At 43.7% G+C, this 23,428-nt stretch overlaps 1 protein-coding gene across 1 annotated transcript; it reads left to right on the forward strand.

The window, feature by feature from the left end:
- Positions 1-12,506: 12,506 nt before the first annotated feature.
- On the forward strand, positions 12,507-23,344 carry CALR (calreticulin). Its single transcript, XM_035140815.3, has 9 exons — positions 12,507-12,680; positions 15,325-15,426; positions 15,956-16,159; positions 16,616-16,710; positions 17,483-17,692; positions 18,018-18,131; positions 19,324-19,467; positions 20,302-20,394; positions 22,223-23,344. The coding sequence occupies exons 1-9, from the start codon at positions 12,593-12,595 to the stop codon at positions 22,421-22,423; spliced, it is 1,251 nt and encodes a 416-aa protein (XP_034996706.1). The 5' UTR covers positions 12,507-12,592; the 3' UTR covers positions 22,424-23,344.
- Positions 23,345-23,428: the final 84 nt, after the last annotated feature.

A 23,428-nucleotide genomic window follows, 5' to 3' on the forward strand; every position in this document is an offset into this window, starting at 1 on the left:
ACAACACATATAGGTCATTAGTATAAATAGTGACTCTACATCATACAGAAATAATGGAGAGCAGGAGGAGGAGGAAAAGGCACACAAGGGATCCTCAGCTATCATTGTTGAAGGCTAGATGTATTGATTTTAATTACATATATTCTGGACAAGTAGTGGGCCATAATTCTGGTAATTTCGGGGAAGTCGTGCCTCAACAAGAGCTGGACCACTGTTTCCTTGTTGGGGAGGGTTCCAGGTCTCGTAAAGGATAAAGGGGGGCCAAAGTCGAAAAAATTGGAAAGGGGACAGTCCAGAATCATGTGAGCCATAGAGTCTACCTCTTTCTGGCCACAAGGGCATAATCTATTCCAGTAAGGGATGCCTTTGAGTCTTCCGGATAACACAGAGGATGGAAAAGCATTTAGGCGGGCCAACATAAATTCTCTGCGATAAAAAGGAGATACCAGGTCATATAAATAATTAGGTATAAATCCTTGGTGTGGCAGCAGCCCCAGGAAGGCAGGCGAGCATACTAGGGGTTGGGCAGGATGAAGTTTCTGGAATTCGATATCAAGCAGTCTCTGCTTAATAAGAGTAAAGATATATGAGTTCTCATATGTCAGGAGGGAGTCCACTGGAAGGCCTAGTTGCCTAAGTTTGTTGGAAACATTAGAGAACCATATAAAGCTGTGGCTGTCTTTCAGAAGATAGGATATCAGGCTATCTGGATCGGTATTAAAATGAATTTTTAGCCAATATTTAAGAGTAATAATCCAACCTCTTGTCTCAAGAAGGTGGAGACATAGTCTCTGCATAGGGTCACCCGGGATGCCAACTACAATGATTTTGTCAGGGTTATTCAAAGTGGTGTGAACCTCTTCCAAAGTTGTAAAATACAGGGGGTGAAGTCAGGGATTTTGGAAGCATACCTTCTGTTCCCCCAGTCTTCAGAGACTGTTCATAAAGAAACAATTACCGTAACTTTGTTCCCCAGAGTTAGATGGCAAACTCTTGGGTACAGAAACTACCTGGGCTTCACATAATATGAAAGTCACTTGAATTTCAAGGGCTTGGCCATAGGGGACTTACATAGAGATTGGGTGTGCTTATGTGGCACACCTGATACCTGAACTGCACATGCCAGAAAGTCTTAGGTACACCCTGGTCCTTGTCCTGTACATGTAGATAAAGGACACCAGCACGACCAGCAATCTCTCTGCAAGGCAGCCCCAATAGCCCAAGCAATCTAAGTTGTCTGCTTGGGGCAGCAGCAATATTTATAGGAGGATCATTCTGCAAAGGGACCTGGGGCATACCTATCAGATTTTGCACTACAGCCATTTGAGATGATAACACTACACATCTACAGAACGGTCCATTCTAGCCTTCTTAATGTGTCACAACCTTCTCTGCATTTAGGCCTCCTCATCTCTCTCATTCTCTGTCACCGTCGCTCTTTTGGGTTATAAAGTCTCGCCCCTTTGGTTTTCAGGGCACCATCAGCCATACTTGACCGCTTTAAAGAATATTTCACTTTAAACATCAGCACCTCCAGTTCAGCTCCTTCTGTTCTTTTAGGTCCCGATTCCATATCCAATAGGACCCCATCTCCAAAGTGTTGTGATGTATCAGTCGAGTGCAGGAGTGTGTTTGTGGAGCCATCAAAAGCCCCACTTCTTCATAACTACCAAATATAAAGATTTATTCATTTAAAACATTATTCATTTAAAACATTTATATGGCACCCTTCATCATATTACGTAGATCTCAGGATGGTGTTCAAAACACAAAAAGCATTATACCATCCCTGATCGTCATTGCATTGTGCTGCATTCCACATTATTTTTGCCTTCCAGCTGTAGGATGACCTGGGCACTTTCAGTGGTTGTGAGGAAGAGGACACTTGGTACAGCTTCTCATGCAGGGAAGTGAGGAAAGCTGCACAGGCTTAAAGTGCCACTCCTGGTGAATCCATACTGGCACTTTCTCTCTCTCTCTCTCTCTCTCTCTCTCTCTCTCTCTTTCTTTCTCTCTCTCTCTCTCTCTCTCTCTCTCTCTCTCTCTCTCTCTCTCTCTCTCTCTCTCTCTCTCCTTCCTCCCCACCCCATCATAATGCCTCAGCATCGATCCAGATTATTCCTGAGATTTCTGCGTCTTCATTCTGTTTTCTGGGGCACCTGGTGAGAGTTTAGGATTGCCACATAAAAGCAAACAAACAAGCCCTGTTCTTATAAACTTTAACAGAAGGCCAGTTGCAGGCTTTACTAGGTGAAGCTTCTCTCAGCATTATTATCACCAAGTTACATATTAAACCGAGTTATATCTCAGGAAATGTTTTGTCTGATGTTGAACACACAAAGCATAAGGAAGCTGCCAATTCGGTTGTTATCAGACAGTAAGCATCCCAAGACAGACACTTTCCTTTTATCTGGTGTACAAGTCTTGGTAGTGGGGTAGGAGAGCTGGGGGGGAGGGGGTTTGCATCTGACAACCATTGTGCTCCTTTGGTTTCAGACAGTACATGGGTAGACAAGTCTAAAAAGCCCAGGACACAAATTTTCACAGACCTCTAGCTGCTATGGTGGCTCATTTGCCAGAAGTAATGTATTATTTATTTTTTTACTTGAGTCTGACCAAACTAAGCCTCCTTGAAGAGACTTGCAGGATCTGATTGAAGGTTATAGCAACTAGTCTAGTATCCTGTTAATCCTGTTAATCACAGGTGAAGCCTACAAGTAAGATAGGAAGTTTGCTTTAAGGCTCTAATTTCTACATAAACTTACACAGGCTGTGATTGCAAGTATATTTGAATTACGCAGGCTTACTTTGAATAAATATGCACTGAATTGGCCTGTATGGCTCACAACCCTGGTCTATTAATTTCACCTCAAGCAAAGAGCATGATGTGTTGCACAAGACTGTGGTTAATCAAATCCACCATCAGCAACGTCTGTTCTGGCACGGGTGTTTAGGGTGTGCCTAACGTGGGGGTGATCTGTGTTAACAGCACATCCAATCCATGCAGCGCACACAGCGAGAGTGCCTCGAGTCAGCACCAAATCATCTCCAGCCACTGCATGTGATTGCACCGTCTGCACAGCTGGGTTCCTGCCCTAAATACAGCAAGTATCCCAGAAACAGGGACATGGGTTTCCCCAAGATTTTACCTGCCTATCCAGTTTCCAACTACTACAGGATGTAGAAAGAACAGTCGGAGGCATCTAAAGAAACTGGCGTGGCTGCAGAAGAATAAGAAACATGCAGATGAGCTGAGATTTAAGAAGGGCACGTATAAGAAATGTAATAAAGGAGAAATCATGAAGAAAAAGAGTATACATGAGTAGCCAACAATTGCAGGGAGAAGGTCAGGCAGGTCAAAGGACATACAACACATCCAATTCCTGCTCAGCTTGCTACTGTACCATTGTCAGACCCTCCCAAGTGTCCCTATTTTTCAGGGACAGTCCTGGATTAACAGAAGCTGTCCCAGTTTCTGATTTGATCCCGGAAGTCCCGCTTTCCTTTAGAACGTCTCTATTTTCATCAGTATACCTGAAGGAGTGTCTCCACCCCCATTGTTCTGCCCGGACACTGAGGTCCAGTACCAAGGGCCTTCTGGTGGTTCCCTCGTTGCGAGAAGCCAAGTTGCAGGGAACCAGGAAGAGGGCCTTTCTCGGTAGTGGCACCCACCCTGTGGAACACCCTCCCATCAGATGTCAAAGAGAAAAACAGCTACCAGATTTTTAGAAGACATCTGAAGGCAGCCCTGTTTAGGGAAGCTTTTAATGTTTAAGATATTATTTTATTTCATTTTTCTGTTGGAAGCCGCCCAGAGTGGCTGGGGAAACCCAGCCAGATGGGCGGGGTATAAATAATAATAATAATAATAATAATAATAATAATATATTATTATTATTATTATTATTATTATTATTATTATTATTAGAGAAATGTTGGAGGGTATGCGTTGTAACTAGGTGCAAACTATGCCTACCAAAAGGGTGGTGCCCCAGGACACTCACCAAAAGAGACAATGGCCTAGGCCTCAAACCCAGAAAACCAGGTCCTCGCTCCACATGCTGGTTTCACCCACCCCATTTTGGGTATGCACTCTGAATTTGGAGTGATTGGCAGCCAATCAGCACATGCTACCAGCGGAATAATAATAATAATAATTTATTATTTATACCCCGCCCATCTGGCCGGGTTCCCCCAGCCACTCTGGGCGGCTTCCAACAAAACATTAAAATACAGAAATCAAACATTAAAAACTTCCCTAAACAGGGCTGCCTTGAGATGCCTTCTAAAGGTCTGGTAATTGTTGTTCTCTTTGACCTCTAATGGGAGGGCATTCCACAGGGTGGGTGCCACTACCGAGAAGGCCCTCTGCCTGGTTCCCTGTAACTTGGCTTCTCGTAGCGAGGGAACCGCCAGAAGGCCCTCGGCGCTGGACCTCAGTGTCCAGGCAGAACGATGGGGGTGGAGACGCTCCTTCAGGTGTACTGGACCGAATATAAACCCCTGCCTGCAGCAGACTCAGATAGAGCAGTGTTTCTCAACCTTTTTTGGGCCACGGCACACTTGTTCCGTGAAAAAAATCACGAGGCACACCACCATTAAAAAAGTTAAAAAATTTAACTCTGTGCCGCCCTATATTATAATTATGACTATAAGAAACACTTGCCAAATATTGCTTTCCGGCGGGTCAGTGTGCCACGGAACAGCGGTTGAGAAACGCTGAGATAGAGGATTCCCCTCACGGTGTGACACCCAGCCTCGCACACCTCTCATGTGGGAGAGTTTTAGCTCAGGAGGGGGTCTCCCAGAATGGGGCAGCACAGTAGAAGTGTGCATGGTACTTTGAAGAGCACTCAAACCAGGGCCGGTTCAAGACATTTTGCTGTCTGAGGCAAAGGAGAAGATGGTGCCCTCCAACACACATACAGAAGCCAATTGGCCTGATAGTTGAGTCGTACTTCAATACTGATGAAAGCAGAGTATCCTTCACCGCACTTGAGGGCAGCAGCAGGCTAGTGTAGGGGGCACAGGGAGGCCTTGTGGCACTCATAGCTCTGTCTACTCCCCACTGCTCAGCATCTGCCACCTAAGGCACCTACCTGACTGCCTCATCATAGGGCCGGCCCTGAACCAAACACCTAACACTCACACTTGGAGCAAAGTTCGTCTCCCCTAAATGACGGACGGGAAACACTTTTGATTTTCTCTCTCTACTGTTAACTTCTTTCTCAACCTTCTCTCCCTAACAGGAATCCCTAACCACCTGCAAGCTCAGTCTGGGAAAGGAGAGAGGATCCCCAGAGGAAATCTCAGGACAACCGTCATTCCTCACATGGGGGGCTGTTGGCAGCAAGCATCCCTCCAAACAGTTGAGGCTACCCCGGCCCTCCAAACTGTCATGTCTGCCCAGGAACCCAGCCCACCTCCCACTCTAATCTGAGCTCACGGTGTGCCCGCAAATGTCTCTCTGCAAAAGGAGAAGAGAGGGCAACACAAAAAATAATGAGCCAGCTCTCAGTTCATGCCTGCTTCCAGTGTGATATAAATGCATGATGAAATCTCCATTCCGTGTCTAAATTTAGGAAGGGGGGGGGGAAGCCAAGATGTCTGAAGAACTGCCATATCCTGTGTCTAACCACATATTCAGTTTGGGTTTTAGTGGCTTAACAGTTTCTGGACTAATTATCCTCAGGAATAGCGTGAAGAACCCTTGCTCTGCTAATGCTTGCTATGAAATGCAGCAGAAATGTATTCATTGAAAGTATTTGTATACTATTTTATAGTATTTATATACTGTATGCAGTATTTATGGGATCCATGGGGCATTCGGGGAGGAGGAGTATCTGTGGTGGATGACATGTTGTGCTCCTTAGCTCTCCACACTCAGCTCTCACCTGTGGCTCCTAGAAGTTCTCAGCATGCGACAGCGGCCACACCCTGGGAATGGCTTTGACCAGGCATCCCCAAGCTGTGGCCCTCCAGATGTTTTGGCCTACAACTCCCATGATCCCTAGCTAACAGGGCCAGTGATCAGGGATGATGGGAATTGTAGTCCAAAACATCTGGAGAGCCGAAGTTTGGGGATGCCTGGCTTTGACTCAAACCCTTGGATAGCTTGGATATAGAGCAGGGTCTTCCCAGCCTCCCATAGATTTTATTGAAACTTTTTGCCGTAATACAATAAAAAACCAACCCAATCTAAATAAAGGGGGGGGGAGAGAAAGAGCAAAGAAAATACAGGGTCCTTCCATCATTACAGAACATTGTCTACTGATAACCACCAAAGAAAACCCAAGTTAGTATGCTCATGAGAAACAGCAAAATATACTTATCCGAACAGGCTTTTAAAAACAGTCAGGTGGCAACTCATTTTTCAGAGGGACTATATACAATATTCTGATGGGAGGGAAAGTCAGCAATACAGTTGTTCTACTTCAGGGGTCAGCAACCTTTTTCAGCCGTGGGCCGGTCCACTGTCCCTCAGACCATGTAGTGGGCCGGACTATATTTTGAAAAATAATAATGAACGAATTCCTATGCCCCCCCAAATAACCCAGAGATGAAAGCACACATTCTACTCATTCTATACCAGGCAGGCCCCACAAATAACCCAGAGATGCATTTTAAATAAAAGGACACATTCTACTCATGTAAAAACATGCTGATTCCCAGACCGTCCGTGGGTCAGATTTAGAAGGTGATTGGGCCGCATCTGGCCCCCAGGCCTTAGGTTGCCTACCTCTGCTCTACTCCCTGACTGACTCAAACCCTTGGTGAGTTGGGGACTTCCTCTGCATTCAAAGACAGGCTCCAGTGGACTGAATGGACAAGACCAATGGTGGATCCAACAGTCAACAAAGCAGTTTCTGCATGTGCTGTAGAGGGAAATGAGGGGGCAGGTGGGGTTCGTCAATCTGGGAAGGTAGCCCCATCTAGGAGAAGGAAAACTGATCCTAAACATCTGCTGCCACACATTTGTGGGAAAGACTCCAGGAATAAACCCCAAGGAAAAGTCCAGACCTTTCAGAACATCTTTGGGAGAATAAAAGGCTGATGAGTAAACTTTACAAAGATCCGGGCTGGAGTCCCTAAGACGGTTGGATGGTGCCTTGTACCCCTGCAACCAAGCTGGTGTGAAACATATTGCTTTCCTTTCCTTTGGACTACATCAGTGAGGCTAAGAGGAGAGGTCTTGTTATCTGGGCAGCCCAGGACCTCCATGCCCCTGATTGCGACCTGGGGATGTCACTAATGCAGCAAAAACAATACGGGAGGAAGCAGTCACAAGTTACTGGTCTCTGCAGCCACATTAGGTGCTGTGATTCTCCAGCAATTTTACCTCAACCCCAGAGGCGCACTCCCATTTTCTATCGAGACAGACAGATGCCAACCAAACAATATTATATTGCTCATATAGAAGTGAAATTCCATAAAATGTATCACAATAATTAGCATCCATACAACTACACATTAAAAACGGAAAAGACAAACAAGTGTCGTGCCTTGAAGCTTCTCTGCTCCCCTTGGGGCAAGTGGGTTTGTCTGAAGCCCCTGTTGTAGGGTCTGGGGTAGTATAATTGGGTATTCATTTTGTATTTTGTTGTTGCGAACCTCCCTGTGCTCTTTGGATGAAGGGTGGTTCACAAATCTAATTAATGAAATTGAAATTTGCTCATCTCTGTTGAAGGGGTATTGCATTGTAGGGAGGACTGTACAAAAAAAAGCCTTCTTATAAATTGGTGTTTTGTGCCATTTTCAGCTGGGGTCAAATTACCATGGTCTGCCCCATAAACCATTTGTGAGATAACTTTTGCCTCATATGTTTTTATGGGTGGATAAATCAGATTGCCATTCTTTTCCCATTTTCCAATCCTGTCCCTTGTTTGTCAAAAGCCCCTGAGAGAAATTTCTGGAGCATTGGAATTCTGTGTAATCAGTAGGCTGCAGATGATACTGTGTACAGCTCTGTGTTTTATTTTCAACTAATACAAGAGCAGCAGCAGTGTGTTCTTAACCAGTGTTTGTCTGGGGGCCTAGTGAATTGGGCAAAGGTTGAATCCTGATAAGATGAAGCAGATGGTGGAGAGCCAACGGCTCTGGGGAAAATAGCCATTTTGAGAGCCTTGCAATGTTAATCATAGGTAGTGTCTACTCAGATATGAAGTCCCACATGGAGCTTGCTCCCGGGAAAAGTATGCATTAGAATTGCAGGCTTAGTTTTGGAAATGCAGAATACAATTGGGACATAAAATTCTAGTGGTGGCATACATTACTCCACGCAGCCCTGAAAGACTAGCTTAGGGTATTCTTTGATCTAGCACTATTCCTGAAATCCAATTCCGCCAAGAATGCATCCCCCCCCCCAGTCATGACTGATATGCCGGGTGGACCTCTTTTAGAAAACACGGACCTGGTTGCCTTTATACATTTGCATGCAACCTCAGATACAGATTACTGCAATGTGATCTAATGCTGCTTTTGAATACTGCTCTGAAGATTCAAGCGGTCCTAACCCTAACCCAGATCCTTCTTTTGACACGGGAGGGGGAGAAAAAAAAATAACATTTTCAAGTGGTTCTGTAGCAATTGCATTGACTGCCTGTTACCTTCTAGGTACAATTCAAGGTGCTGTTTTCATTTCCAACACTTGGAAGATCTAGGACTACGAGTATGCTGCATATATTTCAGATGCAATAATGCACACAGTTAATTGGGTGTGAGCCTGTTGACTCAGTGTGATCCGCATTTACTTATCATTTTACAAAAAATCATATACCACTTGACTGTAGAAAAAAAACCCTCAAAGTGGTTTACAAAAAAGATAAAACAATCAAATTCTCAGTAAAAATGTACAATCATAATTTAGCTGTTAGAAAGTACCTCTCCCCATATATGTACAATCATAATTTAGCTCTTAGAAAGTACCTCTCCCCATATGGCCCCACACTCCCCCATTAAGCTTTGCAGGAGAGGATGCTGTGTTAATAATAATAATAATAATAATAATAATAATAATAATAATAATATATTACTTATACCCCGCCCATCTGGCTGGGTTTCCCCAGCCACTCCTGCCCATTTGGATATAGAGCAGGGTCTTCCCAGCCTTCCATAGATTTTATTGAAACTTTTTGCCATACAATACAATAAAAAGCCAATCTAATCTAAATAAAGAGGGTGGGGGGTGGGGAAGAAAGAGCAAAGAAAATACAGGGTCCTTCCATCATTGCAGAACATTGTCTACTGATAACCACCAAAGAAAACCCAAGTTAGTATGCTCGTGAGAAACGGCAAAATATACTTTTGTGAACAGGCTTTTAAAAAGAGTCAGGTGGCAACTCATTTTTCAGAGGGACTATATACAGTGGTACCTCAGAAAAATGCATTATACAGTGGTACCTCGGTTTAGGAACACAATTGGTTCCGGAAGTCTGTTCATAAACTGAAGCGTTCATAAACTGAAGCGAACTTTCCCATTGAAAGTAATGGAAAGTGAATTAATCCGTTCCAGACGGTCCGCGGAGTAAGCGTTCATAAACTGAAGCGAACTTTCCCATTGAAAGTAATGGAAAGTGGATTAATCCATTCCAGATGGGTCCATGGAGTACTTAAACTGAAGCGTTCATAAACTGAAGCATGGGTGTAATTGGTTCCGGAAGTCTGTTCATAAACTGAAGCGTTCATAAACTGAAGCGAACTTTCCCATTGAAAGTAATGGAAAGTGAATTAATCCGTTCCAGATGGGTCCGCGGCGTTCATAAACCGAAAATTCATAAACCGAGGTGTTCATAAACTGAGGTTCCACTGTATTCTGATGGGAAGGAAAGGCAGCAATACAGTTGCTCTACTCCCTGACTGACTCCTGTGTCAGTCAAGAGACACAGACAATAAGCTGTTGGGGGGACCACATGCCCTTTTTGGCCATGCCCACTGCTGGTGTATGCCCTCCTCTCTGCAGAGGTTGGAAGGTGCCAATACAGTCCTTGGTCCTGAAAAGGTCTCCAAGGGGAATAATAGCAATAGAGGCTTGGGTAGGACTCTTGTTCTTTCTATACACACCAATGGCTTGCTCGCATAAGTGCAGGAGTGAGGGGTTAAGAGCTTTTTGTCTGTCTCACCCATGCGAACCTGGCTGAGCCCTAGGTAAGTAAGTAAGTAAAACTTTAATACGTTCAAAGACCAGCAAAGAGCCCTAGGTAAGCCCCTGGTTGAGGTGCATAGAGATGAGGGCTTCCTGCTACCTGTTTGGTTCTGATGGGATCAAAGAAGCAGGGGGTTGTCTGACATACAACCTTTGGCTCTGCTTTATCTGAGGAGAGGTACCGGTAGTTGAGCTGCGTAATAAGGCGGCCTACCTGGGATTGCTGACTGCAGTAGAGGAGGTCTGAAGAGAAGGTCTGAGGGCTGCTGTGAGTTCCCAGTTGCCTATGGCTATGGCAGAGCGTGGTGCAATTGTCTGTGCTACATGCAGGTTTTCCCCAATGTAATAATTTGATTCCAGTAAAGCTGTCTCTTCCTGCTTGTGCAGCAATCTACCCTACCGAAGCCCTTATGATTATAACAATTGCTATATTAGTCCTGCAGCCTATATCATTATTAGCCTCTTCTGCCCCAACCATGCTGCCTTTGTTTTCTGTTCATTTGTGGTTGCTATTTTTCAGTCCCGGTTGTGGCTCTATGCTTTATGCTGAGTAAGTTACTCAATCACTCTGCAAAACTACTTTTGTGCTTTAGAAACAGTAGCTCTCTCATAGCCTCCTCAGTGTTTCCTCTTTCTTTTCTTTTCTTTTCTTTCCTGAAACACAACTGAGCACTGTACTTTTCTTAGCACACATCCCTGGTAAAACCAGTGGTTCAGTTTTTGTAGAAATGTTGCAGAGCTATCATGGGGATAGATTCAGGAGAGCATGCAAACACATTGGTGCTCTCCATCTCTGAACAGACTACTACAAGCTGATACGAAATCTTTTAGCCAGTTACTGGTAAATGTGGCCGAAAATATTTGCATTTTACTATTTGCCTTTTTAACAGGCTACGCACACACACTACAGTTCCCAAGCATCTTTAGAGGGAGGTGGAGATATGGTTTAAACCTTTATCAAATTTACCTCTATAGCAGGGGGTTGGACTAAATGACCCTTGGGGTCCCAAAGACTAATGGTTTCCCCCAAAAGAATCATGGGCATTGTATTTATTTATTTTTTAATTATTTGTAAGAGAGCCTTAGAGGATGGGGAAATTGTGCTACTGGCAACATGTCTGTGCATTATCAACAGCTTTTTTCGTGCACTGTAAATAATTTCAATCACTTGTACTTCCTGCATTTAATTAATTTTGCCCTCATTTATTTATGTATTTAACTTATTTACTGCACCTTTCCTCCAGTGAACTCAAGGTTCCTATGCTTTCCTCAAAACAGCTGGATATAAACAATGCTAGTTGTTTAGACAGTGGTGCTGACGATAATGCCAAGGTTGCAGGTTCAATCCCCATATGGGACAATTGCATATTCAGGTTGGACCAGATGATTCTCGGGGTCCCTTCCAACTCTATGATCTCTGATTCTATGAATCTATAAGACCCATGAAGATGACCTAGTATAAGGTCACTTGGTGAGCTTCCTCATTGAGAAGGTTTACAACACGGCCTCCATCCCCAAGACATTTCTATTAGGCAGGACATCATCTCATGATGCATCTGATGAAGTGCACTGTAGTCCAGGAAAACTTATTAAGAAAAGTGTTAACCTTTCAGGTGTGTTCTTACGGTGCAAGTTACAGGAAGGTAGCCTTGTTGGTCTGCCATAGTCGAAACAAAATAAAAAAAATCTTTCCAGTAGCACTTTAGAGACCAACTAAGTTTGTCATTGGTATGAGCTTTCATGTGCATGCACACTTCAGGTGTGTTGCTCTTCCAGACCCAGCAATTTAGGGGGGGGGGGTAGGCACCTGTTTTGAGTACTTTTGATCCAGGTTCCTTTCCAATTATTCGCCATCTAACTAGAGATCTGCCAGTACAATTTATATGGTGCCTGGCTAGATAGCACAAGGCTGATTCAGCTGTTCACTGTGAGACCTTGGTGTGCTTGTTAGTGTTGGGAACACATTCTGCATATGGCTATTCCAGTTAACGCGTTGGCTTGGGAGGGGATGGGGTGGCCGTGGGAAAGATTGCCGTGAACTGGCCCTTTAAAACCCCGCTGCACTCACGTGGGGCTGTTGCTAGAAAAAAAAAAACGGGTGACGCACCCACGGCGGAGGGGAGGGGGCGTCTCCCCCCGAACGCGTGGTCGTGCCTCATTGGCCGGGACCGGCGGCCAATAAGAAGCAGCCATCTGGGACGCCAACGTTCGGGGGTGCCGCCCAGCCCGCCGCGCTGTCGGCGGACCAATAGCAGCGCCAGCTCGGGCCGGACGGAGCAATCGGAGCGAGGCGTGGGCGGGCGTTCGGAGAGCAGCCTTATAAAAGAGCACCGAAAGCTCCTCGCCGGCCGCAGTCGCCCTGTCGTCGGTGTCCACCTCCGGAGCTGGAAGTGGAGCTTTTGCTCTTTTATAAAGGGCCGCCGCGCGGGGAAATAAAATTTAAGCAGGGAGATGGGTCCCTTCTTCGCCTTCTGCGCTCTGCTGGCTCTCGCGTCGGCCGGGCCTGCCCAGTACTTCAGGGAGGAGTTCGGGGACGGAGGTGAGAGTCGCGGCTCGCTGGGAGGGGGGGGCTTGTTGGAGGCTCCCGGGGGCCGGGTGGGCTTCCCTTGGGCCGCGGGAGTTCGGGCATCGCTTGGGGCTGTGCCGCCTGAGGAGGGGCTTAGAGGCCGCGGGGGAGGGGGCGCGTCGATGTAATTGCTCCCCTCGCCATCTTAGAAGGCTCCCCCCCACGAATTGTCAAGTGTCGTATGACAGGATCGCGATATTCGCTTTTCCTTGCAGCCCTTCCGAGTATTTCCGCGCGCGCCTCGGGCGGGGTCGGCCTTATTCCCATTTTGGGGGTGGAGGGTGGGCCCGAGGGGTGGATGCCCCTCTGCGGCTTAAGCCAGCAAAGGCCGAGGCACGACTGGGAGCGGGCCGGGTTTCTGTTTCGGGGAGGGCGGGCGGGCGGGCTCCGCAGCTGTCAGAACCAGGAGGGAGAAAGCGTCCCTTAAGGCTGGTGTAGAGAGTGAGAAGGGGCTTGCTTGTTTGGGAGCTCCATGATCCTGTCACATGAAGGGCAGGATGTGGAGAGGAATGTATGGCTGCTCTCCCCCCCCCACCTTTCAAGGTAAAAATGGGCATTGCACCTTAAGAGAGGGAACTTGTGCGAAGGATGCATTCATTCTGTCACACTCCTTCCCATTTTTTCAGGAGCAACTCGGCCTGCCAATAATCTTCTCATTTCACAGGAGCAGCTTCATATGCTACCTTTTGAGTTGCTGTTTTTAAGAGCCTCGCTTGAGAGCAGCTAGCAGATGTGATGGAACCTGCTATAACCCCCCCCCCCCAAACACACACACATTGGGGAATATACCACCTTAACTGCATGTGTGACAAGGACATAGGTCTTGTTGTGTCTAGTCTAGACCTGGGATGCGATGGGGAGTAGGTAATTAAGCCATAATCAGCAGGGGCCATGGGGATATAGAACACGGGCTAAATAGATCGCTGTGGGGATGTCTCTAGAACACACAGACCGCCCATTGCGAGTATCGAAAATGACAGGTGCATCCTGGGGTGGATAATTGAAAAGCAGTGTAGACCCTGCCAGCTGTTTTTTCTCTTAAAAACTCTACAGAAATATGGTGGTTTTCCTGTGTTATGTGCCTGGCTATAAGGATAGAAATGGGTGTTGGTGCAAGATGGGAGTGGAAGTTGTTTAGCTTGTTTTAGCACCTCAAGACTAGTTTTTGTTACACCACTGCTGCAGGAGTCAATTATTGTCCAGTAGAGCCTTTTGATAATACTAGCTGAAATTGCCAGTAGTGAGGCCCAGCTGCTGTGGAGCGTCTGATATGCGTCTTCCCTTGTTCCTCTTTATAGAGACTTAAGCTGGAGTCTTCATTTAACTTTGAGTAAACCATGTTTAACACTTTGGCATATGATTGACATGTATAGGATTGTGTGTTAATCATTTCATTTGTGAACCTGAACACTTTCAATTACACATTTTTTAATTAAGCATTTTTCATAGCAAAGCTATTACATTAGAAGCCATGCAGTTGCAGTGCCCCCTCTTAAATGTAACCAGTACCCCAAAAGTGAAGATGCTAATACTGCTTTTCTGTTGTAGCATATTATATGTAGGCATTTTATGGTGGATAGAAATTGGGTAGGTCATTTGCGTCTGCAGTGATCAGGTAAAGCATGTTCTTATTCACTGCTGAAATTGTTGCTAGGATTTTTCAGGTTAAGACAAGTGTTTTATCTTAACAAATTCTAGTTCAAGTTCATGTTAACTTACACATGATCAGAATTTGCTCACTAATCATTTTTTGCATTCCACCCTTTTAATGTGCTATGGGCCAAATTCATGTTGCCAACTTCATCTCCCACAACCTTGTGAAGTAGATCTGACTGGGAGGAAAGATCAAGGGAACCCACAAAAATAGAGGACCATTTAGTAAACCACAATTCACTAACTTGGTGCATGCCTGCTGGGGAATTGTGGTCCCCAAATACCTGGTGTGAGCCAGATTGGCAAGAGCTGCAGTAGCCAACAGGGGAAGTCATCTAATAACAAGTAAAGCAGAATCAGCATACAGATCTCATATGCATCACAGCATTGAAAAGGGGTTGAGATGTTGGCCACATATAAATCCTTTATTTTCTGTCACAGAACCCATTATATGCTAAATCACCGTAATCACTTCAAGCAAAGTAGATGTTGTGTTGGGCAGTTGTCCTGAGACTGCCTTGTCCTGAGACTGCCATCACATGTCATGGCCAAAAGCAAGGTTTTGGACCCAGCTCATACCTGTAGTCATCATACCAGATAGTCCATTATTGTATCCAGTATATTAAGGTGAATCAGTTTAGCTTGCTTCAAGTCGAGTGGTAAGCTCATTTTAAAAGAATTGAGGTGAGGCATGATGTTTTGCAACCAAAACTGATCTTGACTGACGTTTTGCTTCCTTGTACAGGCTCACTGCAACATTACAAAAATGTAAGCTTGTTGCAAAAATTATTTTTGTAACAGAACAGGGGGAAAATGTTCATGCCGCATGTTGCATTTGAAAGGTTTTTGATTTTCCCTTTGTGGTCTTGGGAGCATTTGTAGCTCAGTGTTAACCAAATGTATGTGGTGAATCATTGTAGCTCTTTACAGTAGTTTCAAAATTTGTTCCTTTTGTTCCTTTTAGATGCCTGGACAAGCCGTTGGGTAGAATCAAAGCACAAGTCTGACTATGGGAAATTCAAGCTTACTGCTGGCAAATTCTATGGAGATGCAGAGAAAGACAAAGGTAAAGGAGATGTTCTGGAGGACTGTGTTTCTTAATTCAGTCACAAATGGAGTCCTAGATCTGAAGGTGATGATTGCAGTGTTGCACAGGATCAGGCTTGCCTTACTAAATGGTAGTACAGTATATTGGTGCAATCCCTGAGTCTTCACTTGCCACAACTTTTGTAGACAGACTTGTAAACATTGGATTATTCTTCCACTTCTGGTCCCCCAGGTAATAAAAAACGGGTTTCTGTTGAGGGTATTGTATAATCAGATTTGCACACTATTGTCATCTATAATACAGTGGATGCTCGGGTTGCGAACGTGATCTTCGTGGGAGGCGCATTCGCAACCCGCAGCACCACGTGATTCTGCACTTCCGCGCGTGCGCAAAGCGCGATTTAGTGCTTATGCATGAGTGCCGAAACCTCGGGTACTTCTGGGTTCGCGCAGCGCACAACCCGAAAAGACGCAACCTGAAGTGTCTGTATGACTGTAATGATATCCTGGTCTCTTATATACACCTCGACTATGTCTCATCTTCCCAGGACTTCAGACAAGCCAGGATGCTCGTTTCTATGCACTCTCTGCTCTCTTTGATCGCTTCAGCAACAAGGATAAGACCCTGGTGGTCCAGTTCACAGTGAAACACGAACAAAACATTGACTGTGGAGGTGGCTATGTGAAACTCTTCCCCTCCACCCTGAACCAAGAGGACATGCATGGGGATTCTGAGTACAACATCATGTTTGGTGAGTGCGCTTGCTTGAAATACATACTTGTTTGGGCAGTTGCTAATCTGTAAGGCTGTAGGAGGGGGTCAAGAGGCCCATGCAGCAAAATGAGGGTTGATAGTCATCCCTTGGGCCTCCTCCATGTACTGTATGCCAGTAAATGGGCATGATGGTGTTTGGTTTTTAGAGGGCAGGGGGTATAGCCTTGCATGGTGCTAGGCAAGAATTGGAAACCATTCTACAACACTTGCATCGGTCTGCTTTTGGAATGGCACCTAATTTGAGAAATATCGTTTGTTATTGGGAAATGATTAAGCTATGCAGTAGTGAACCCCTGAGTATTTTCTGTATTCTTGTAAGTGGGCATTGTGGTATGAGACTGAATTGAATGCTTGCTGCCCCCTTTTGATCATCTGGGTGTGGGCCTCCATTTTAATTCTGTTATGAAGCCTATGTCCTTTGTCTCCAATGCAGGTCCTGATATCTGTGGCCCAGGTACCAAGAAAGTTCATGTGATCTTCAACTACAAAGGCAAAAATGTCTTAATCAATAAGGACATCCGTTGTAAAGTGAGTGTGTGGAGACCTAACTGAGCAAAGTCCTTTTGAAATTCTGATCCTAGAAAGAAAGCAGTATGGATAAAAATGGGTAGAATTGATATTCATTAAATCAAACCAGATATTAGGTTGTATTCCCCAAAGTTATTATTGGATTGAACCCAATGAGATCACTAGCCATTATTTTCAATGGAGCTACTCTGCATGGGCCTACCATTGGGAAGAATTTTATAAATATGAAATTTCTTATTAATTTAACATGTTGGTGCTCCGAAACATATATATAGAGTTAAATGAGGCTTTTGTCTAAATTGATACTTTTGTTCATTTATCAGATGCAACTATTTACATTCTAACATTCATTTTTTTATAACATTAAAATACTGCTCTGAATCTACCCAGAAACTTCAGCCTTGCCTCAAACAATTGTGGGCATTTAATTGTTTGGAAATAGAATTGTCCAGTGTGCAGGTTTTGATATTTAATTGTTTTTCACAATAGAGGCTCTATGGGAATAAGGCACTCCCCATAGGTAAAAAATGAAAGCATGCAAAATGTATTCAGTGTGATAGTAATGCAAAGCCTAGTTCAAAAAATGAAGCTGTGTAAAAAATACTGTTTAGTTGTAAATTAATATGGCTTAGTAGTCAGACTTGTGGAAATGTATGCAGTATCAGTGGGAAGCTTGACTTAAATCTGCCTTCTTTTTTTCTTGCTGAAAAGCATTCCACCCTAGGCTAAAGGGAATCTGTTATCCTCAGTTTTAAGCTGTTTCCTTTGACAGGATGACGAGTTTACACATCTTTATACCCTCATCGTGCGGCCTGATAACACATATGAAGTAAAGATTGACAACAACAAAGTGGAGTCTGGCAGCTTGGAGGATGACTGGGATTTCCTGCCTCCCAAGAAAATTAAGGATCCAGAGGCAAAGAAACCAGATGACTGGGATGAAAGAGCTAAGATAGATGATCCTGAAGACACAAAACCAGAGGTTAGTGTGTACTAGTGGTGGTATAGCACCAACAATATACACAGCACGTAAGAGCAATGTAAACAGAGGCACCAGACTTGAAACCAGAGTTTCAACTGTGGGGTAGACAATAAGAGGGAGCTGGGGAAATGGTTATGTTATTTGTGAGTGGGTGAGGAGAGATTGTGACACTGTAGCTTCAACTGATGGCTGTGCAGAATCAGAATTGTACAGTTGGGACCCTGAGGGTCATCTAGCCCAACCCCTGCAATGCAGAAAGGCAATACTGATCTTGGTTGGGTGAGAACGTTGCCTAATACCTATTTTTCCCTCAACTTGTTTTCAGGACTGGGATAAGCCAGAACATATTCCTGATCCTGATGCCAAGAAGCCTGAGGACTGGGATGAAGAGATGGATGGCGAGTGGGAACCACCAGTAATCCAAAATCCAGAATACAAGGTAAGTAGTGGCTAAGGCTGCAGTGTTGGATGTTTTCCTTTTTTAAAGCCACACCACCAAACTCCTCACTTAAGTGCCTCTAATTAATAGACGTCTAAAAGAAAGCAGTCTTAGAAGAGGCACCCCCTTGTCCCTTACGCAGATGAATGCCTCTTCTAAAGTGATGTCCCTCATAATTAGTCTTTAATCAAAATGTCATTTTTAATATAGAAGAATATTTTATTCCTCTGCAAATATGAGTTATATTGAATCTTTATTGGGTGGTTGTTCTAATGGTTGCCCCTGAAACACTTCTTAATGCAAAGAGGGTTTGTTACCTGGATTTAGAACCACCTCTCTTATCTATCATACTGGAGTTAGACTTCAAGCTCTTGGTCTAAGATGGCCTTGCTATATATATAAAATTTCAGTGTTATCTTTGTATTTCTGGGTAGGTAGTTATAGACATGTTGAAAACAAGTATATTGGTTAATAGTATGATCCAGGTGAAAAAAAATCAAATTGGTCCTTGGATGTTTTGAACAACACAGGAATATGAACATACCGTACTTTTCCGTGTATAACACCCCCCTATTTTTGGGGACTAAAAATTAAGAAAATGGGGGGGGGGAGATTGCCCAGAGTTGTTGAGCTTTTTGGGGGGAGGATTGCCTAGAGTTGCTGAGCTTTTTGGGGGGGAAATCACTCACCTGCCTGACCGACACTAACACGCGCATGTCACAAACAGCCTCCTAAGGTCTGTCCCCAATTGCCGCAGCGACACCCAATCAACTACTCCTTGCCGCAGACACCAATAACACACTGCAGACAATCTCCGGCTCCTGGCATCAACCAATCCCACATTTCCCCTATGCGCTATTCATGTATAAGACGATCCCCTATTTTAAACATGATTTTTTAGTAAAAAAAACCCTAGTCTTATACGCTGAAAAGTATGGTAATTGGTGTCCTTTTTTAAAACACCACCAGAGCGTTGAATGTACACATACATCTATAAGAAGGTTGAATTAAAATTGGAATTAATGCAAGCCATTCATTTTTTTATTCTTCTGTTTGTCCCTTTCATGCTTAAGCTATCAAACGTGCTGGCCACTAAGTGTTGGAGATTTATTTTAAAACTGGAAATTTATGCTCTGTGTGTCAGTTGTAGGTTCTGGATTTACTGTTATTTTTCATCAATATATTTTTGCAGGGAGAGTGGAAACCTCGTCAGATAGACAACCCCAACTACAAAGGGAAATGGATTCATCCTGAGATAGATAATCCTGAGTACACTCCTGATCCTGACCTTTACTTCTTTGAAAACTTTGGTGTTATTGGCTTGGATTTATGGCAGGTGAGTTCTTGATACAATATCCCACTTCTCCATGCTCTGTTCACAACGAACAACACAAAAGAGAAGTTGCCACATTCATATACCAGCCAGAAGCTTACTATTAAAAAGTTCAGGTTAGATGTTAAGCATAGAAGAACGTTATCTAAGGATGCAAGTTTGCCTAGTTTCCTGTTTTTCCAGTGCTTCCTGCCCCAGCATCTGAATGTGTTCTGGATTTATTGGTGGCATTCCTGACTTTCAGGATTGTTGTATATGCTCCTGTGGTGTATACTTTGAGGACATAGAAAACTATAAGTAACTTCACAGAAAACATATTAACTTAATAAGATAAATTAGTTGCCACAGCTGCCAATTTTCTCAAGCATTCATTTAGTGGGGAAGCAGGATAAAAATTATTGAAATAAGTAAAATAAATGTTAATAGAAGTTGTGAGCAGTCTCAAATCTAAGGCACTTTTGTGTCCAGACACCAAATTATAGGAATACCATAACTACAATGTAGTAATAAAAGAGAACATATAAACAGCCTTTATCCAAGATGGTAATAGCTATGCTGTTAAGGTGGTCTTGATTCAAAATGTGGTATCAAAAGCAGCAGCTGTCATTGGCAATTTTGTGATGTCTTATTCTGTGTTCAACTGCAGGATTTATGAGAGAAAAGTAGTGTGTAAATACTTAAATGAATCTGGAGTTGATGGTGGAGAAATTATGGCTGATTTCAAGACCTACTTATAGTGTGTTTGGAAGTGATGCTGAAACGCTTCGTTACTTTATAAGCTGTCAGAAAAACCTAGAGTTACGTAGAAACATTGGAGCTCATTGTTGTTTGCTACAGGTCAAGTCTGGCACCATTTTTGACAACTTCCTGATTACTGATGATGAGAAATTTGCTGAAGAAGTTGGCAATGAAACCTGGGGTGCCACTAAGGTAAGGAGTCATTTTTCTTGATCTTAATGGCCAGGTTCGTCACCACATCATTATCTTGTTTTACCTAGGTTCTGTAAAGTGCTTTAAATGAATAATCTTCATCTCCACTTCAAATGAGCAGGTTCCAGATTCTGAGCTTTAGAAAATGCTATGGACTATGTTAAAATGTTGAGGGTGACCTTTGGCCTCAATCTCATTCCTTCTATGATATATCATCCAAAACCAGTTTGAAGTCCTTATTGTCATACCGGTTTCATAATTTTTTGACCTAGCAAAATATTGCGAATCTTTGTGTGTGTTGAAAAAATCACAATTGGGAAAAAACATTAAGCCAACCAATGCTTCTCTCAATTCCTGCAGAGCCCGTATTAGCTCTGTTGGCTCAGCTCTCCCCTGCCTCAAGCAGGGGGCAGTGAATCGTAAGAGCAGGCACTGGCAAAAATCATAATACTGGAAAAATCGTGAAGCCAGCTAATGTCGCTCCATTCTTATACTGATATACCACAATGTTTGTAATATCACAATATTTAGCTGGTGATATGGCACAATATTCTATCATATGTTCTACTAATTGTGGATGTTTATTCAAAACCTGCCAAGGAGTCCAATTCGTTCTGTTGTCTTTTTAAATAGTTTGTAAAAAAGTTCCCATTCCTCTTTGAAGTCACGGTTGTGCTTCTCACGTAGTTTGTATGTTATCTTTGCCAACTCCGCATAACTCATCAGTTTTTCTTGCCATTGTTCTTTCGTTGGGATTTCCTCATTCTTCCATCTTTGTGCTAACAAGACTTTTGCCGCTGTTGTAGCATACATAAATAAGTCCTTGGCAGGACTTGTCCTAAAATCCCAAACAAAAATGCTTCTGTTTTTTTTTTTACAAATGTCTTTTTCAATTCATTATATATCATCTCCCAATGTTTTTTGACTTCTCTACATTCCCACCACATATGATATAAAGTACCTTCTTTTTCTTTACATTTTCAGCATATGTTTGACCCGATTTTATACATTTTTGCCATTTTTTGCTGGTGTAATATACCTTCTGTACATCATTTTCATGTAGTTTTCCTTCAAAAGAGAACAATATGTAAATTTCAGATCTACCTTCCACAATTTCCCCCACTTTTTATCATTATGTTCTTAATACTTCATGATTAGCCCTGGAAGTATAGTATGCTGAAGGGTGGAATATAGAAAGCTAAGTTAGTTGGTGGATCAGAGCCCAAGGCTCAGGCTTCTCTCTCTAATAGCCAGATGCCTTGTCCAAACACAGTGGTAAGGTATGGAAGTGATGGCCTTCCCCCATTCATATGTGAGCAACTCCCCATTTACAGAGGTTGCATTCTGAGGCACTGTGTCCGTCCGATGTGCATAAGCTTGCCCTGTTCTGCCCCCTTGCCGATTGTGCACAAATGGGAAGTTACCAACCTGAATATGGAGATTTGATTTTGGCTTACTATCTGTTGATGTATTTTGTTCCTTTCTGCCCTCCATGAGTTTTAAGTATGGAATGAGCAAACACTCAAAGCTTGTAGCCATCGCTAAGTTCTATGGTCTATGATATATCTTTGCTGAGAGATGAGGGCAGTTGCATGGTTTTCAAGCCTTTAGCACAGGCATCCCCAGACTTCGGCCCTCCAGATGTTTTGGACTTCAATTCCCATCTTCCCTGACCACTGGTCCTGTTACCTAGGGACCATGGGAGTTGTAGGCCAAAACATCTGGAGGGCTGCAGTTTGGGGATGCCTGCTTTAGCACCATACTCCTGAGTCCTACTTAATATGGTAACCCCTACTCAAAAACATATATCCCTTTAAATTGTCACTAGGATGCTGAGAAGAAAATGAAAGAGCAGCAGGATGAGGAGCAACGAAAGAAGCAGGAGGAAGAAGATAAGAAGAAGAAAGAAGAGGAAGGAGACGATGAACCGGAGGGTGAAGATAATGAGGAGGATGAAGAGGATGAGGAGGATGAGGAAGAAAAGGATGAGGAGGAAGAAACAGAGGGCCCACTGAAGGATGAGCTGTGATTAGGGGTGGTTAGGTGTGCTTGTTGGCTGAGCCTCGCCCTGGGCCTGTACCATGCAGTCTGCTTGGTTGAACCCAACAAAGGAGAGGGGATAACAGTAATGTCTCTATGAGACAAAAGAACTTTTTTTTATTGGTGTGTTTGTTTGTCTTAACCCTCTTCCCAAATGTCACCAGTTATTCATTCATGTGTGTAGAGGGAGAACTAGAACCTGCATCCTAAGGTGGCTAACTGTAGGAACATAACCCTTTGAAATGGGGATGATGCCATTGACCATCTTTTTTTTTAAAGAATATGGCCACTTTTTCACAAAAGTTTGACTCCAGTCACCCTCCAGAAATGGATGTCCATAAAGCAGAACTCCCCTGTATTGCCTGCCCTTTTGCTTATCTTTTTAAGATACTTGAAGCTCCAAATGGTAGTTTCATACTTAAAAGGGGTGGGATACCTGGGAATGGAATACTAGATGGCTTCCAGGAAACAAAATTGACACAACCAGTATTGTATGATGTGTAAGACAAAGGATGTTGACATCCTGTCTTGTTCTAAGAGTAGTAACAGTCACTTTTGCTGCTGTGCCCATTAGACAAATCAGGTGCTTTTTTAAAAAGCACAAAGTACAATGAGCAAAGCAAACTATTACTTTTAACCCAATTTGGATGGCACCCTTAGCTTTTAGATATTTCATATGACAGCCTTGTGTGTGTTGGGGTGTGGTGGTGGTCATTGCAGAGCTTCAGCTGGAGGATCACTAGGGGTGGGGGTGATTTCTGCTTTAGATGTGTCCGGGCAGAGAGCTAGGAACCGAAGAGCCTATGGAGGCAGAGACTAACACGAGGAGTCATCTCACTTGTTCACACTTGAATGTATGGAAGATTGAAGAAAATTTCTATTAAATTAAACTTCATGTCTGGCCCATAAACAGATTTGTGTTGTACTGTGTTTGGATGAGTGTTGTGCTCTATAGCAAAGCAAGGTCACTTGCCAAAAAGTGGTTTAAGAGTAT

Source organism: Zootoca vivipara, chromosome 15, assembly GCF_965207765.1.
Source record: "Zootoca vivipara chromosome 15, rZooViv2.hap1.1, whole genome shotgun sequence".
Taxonomy (NCBI): Eukaryota; Metazoa; Chordata; class Lepidosauria; order Squamata; family Lacertidae; genus Zootoca; species Zootoca vivipara.

What these genes read in the sequence shown, in the direction of transcription:
- CALR (XM_035140815.3), top strand. Translation starts at nt 12,593, where the DNA reads ATGGGTCCCTTCTTCGCCTTCTGCGCTCTGCTGGCTCTCGCGTCGGCC. An exon ending in TCCAAAATCCAGAATACAAG is followed by an intron (nt 18,132 to 19,323) that starts GTAAGTAGTGGC and finishes ATATTTTTGCAG; the next exon opens with GGAGAGTGGAAACCTCGTCA. An exon ending in AAACCTGGGGTGCCACTAAG is followed by an intron (nt 20,395 to 22,222) that starts GTAAGGAGTCAT and finishes AATTGTCACTAG; the next exon opens with GATGCTGAGAAGAAAATGAA.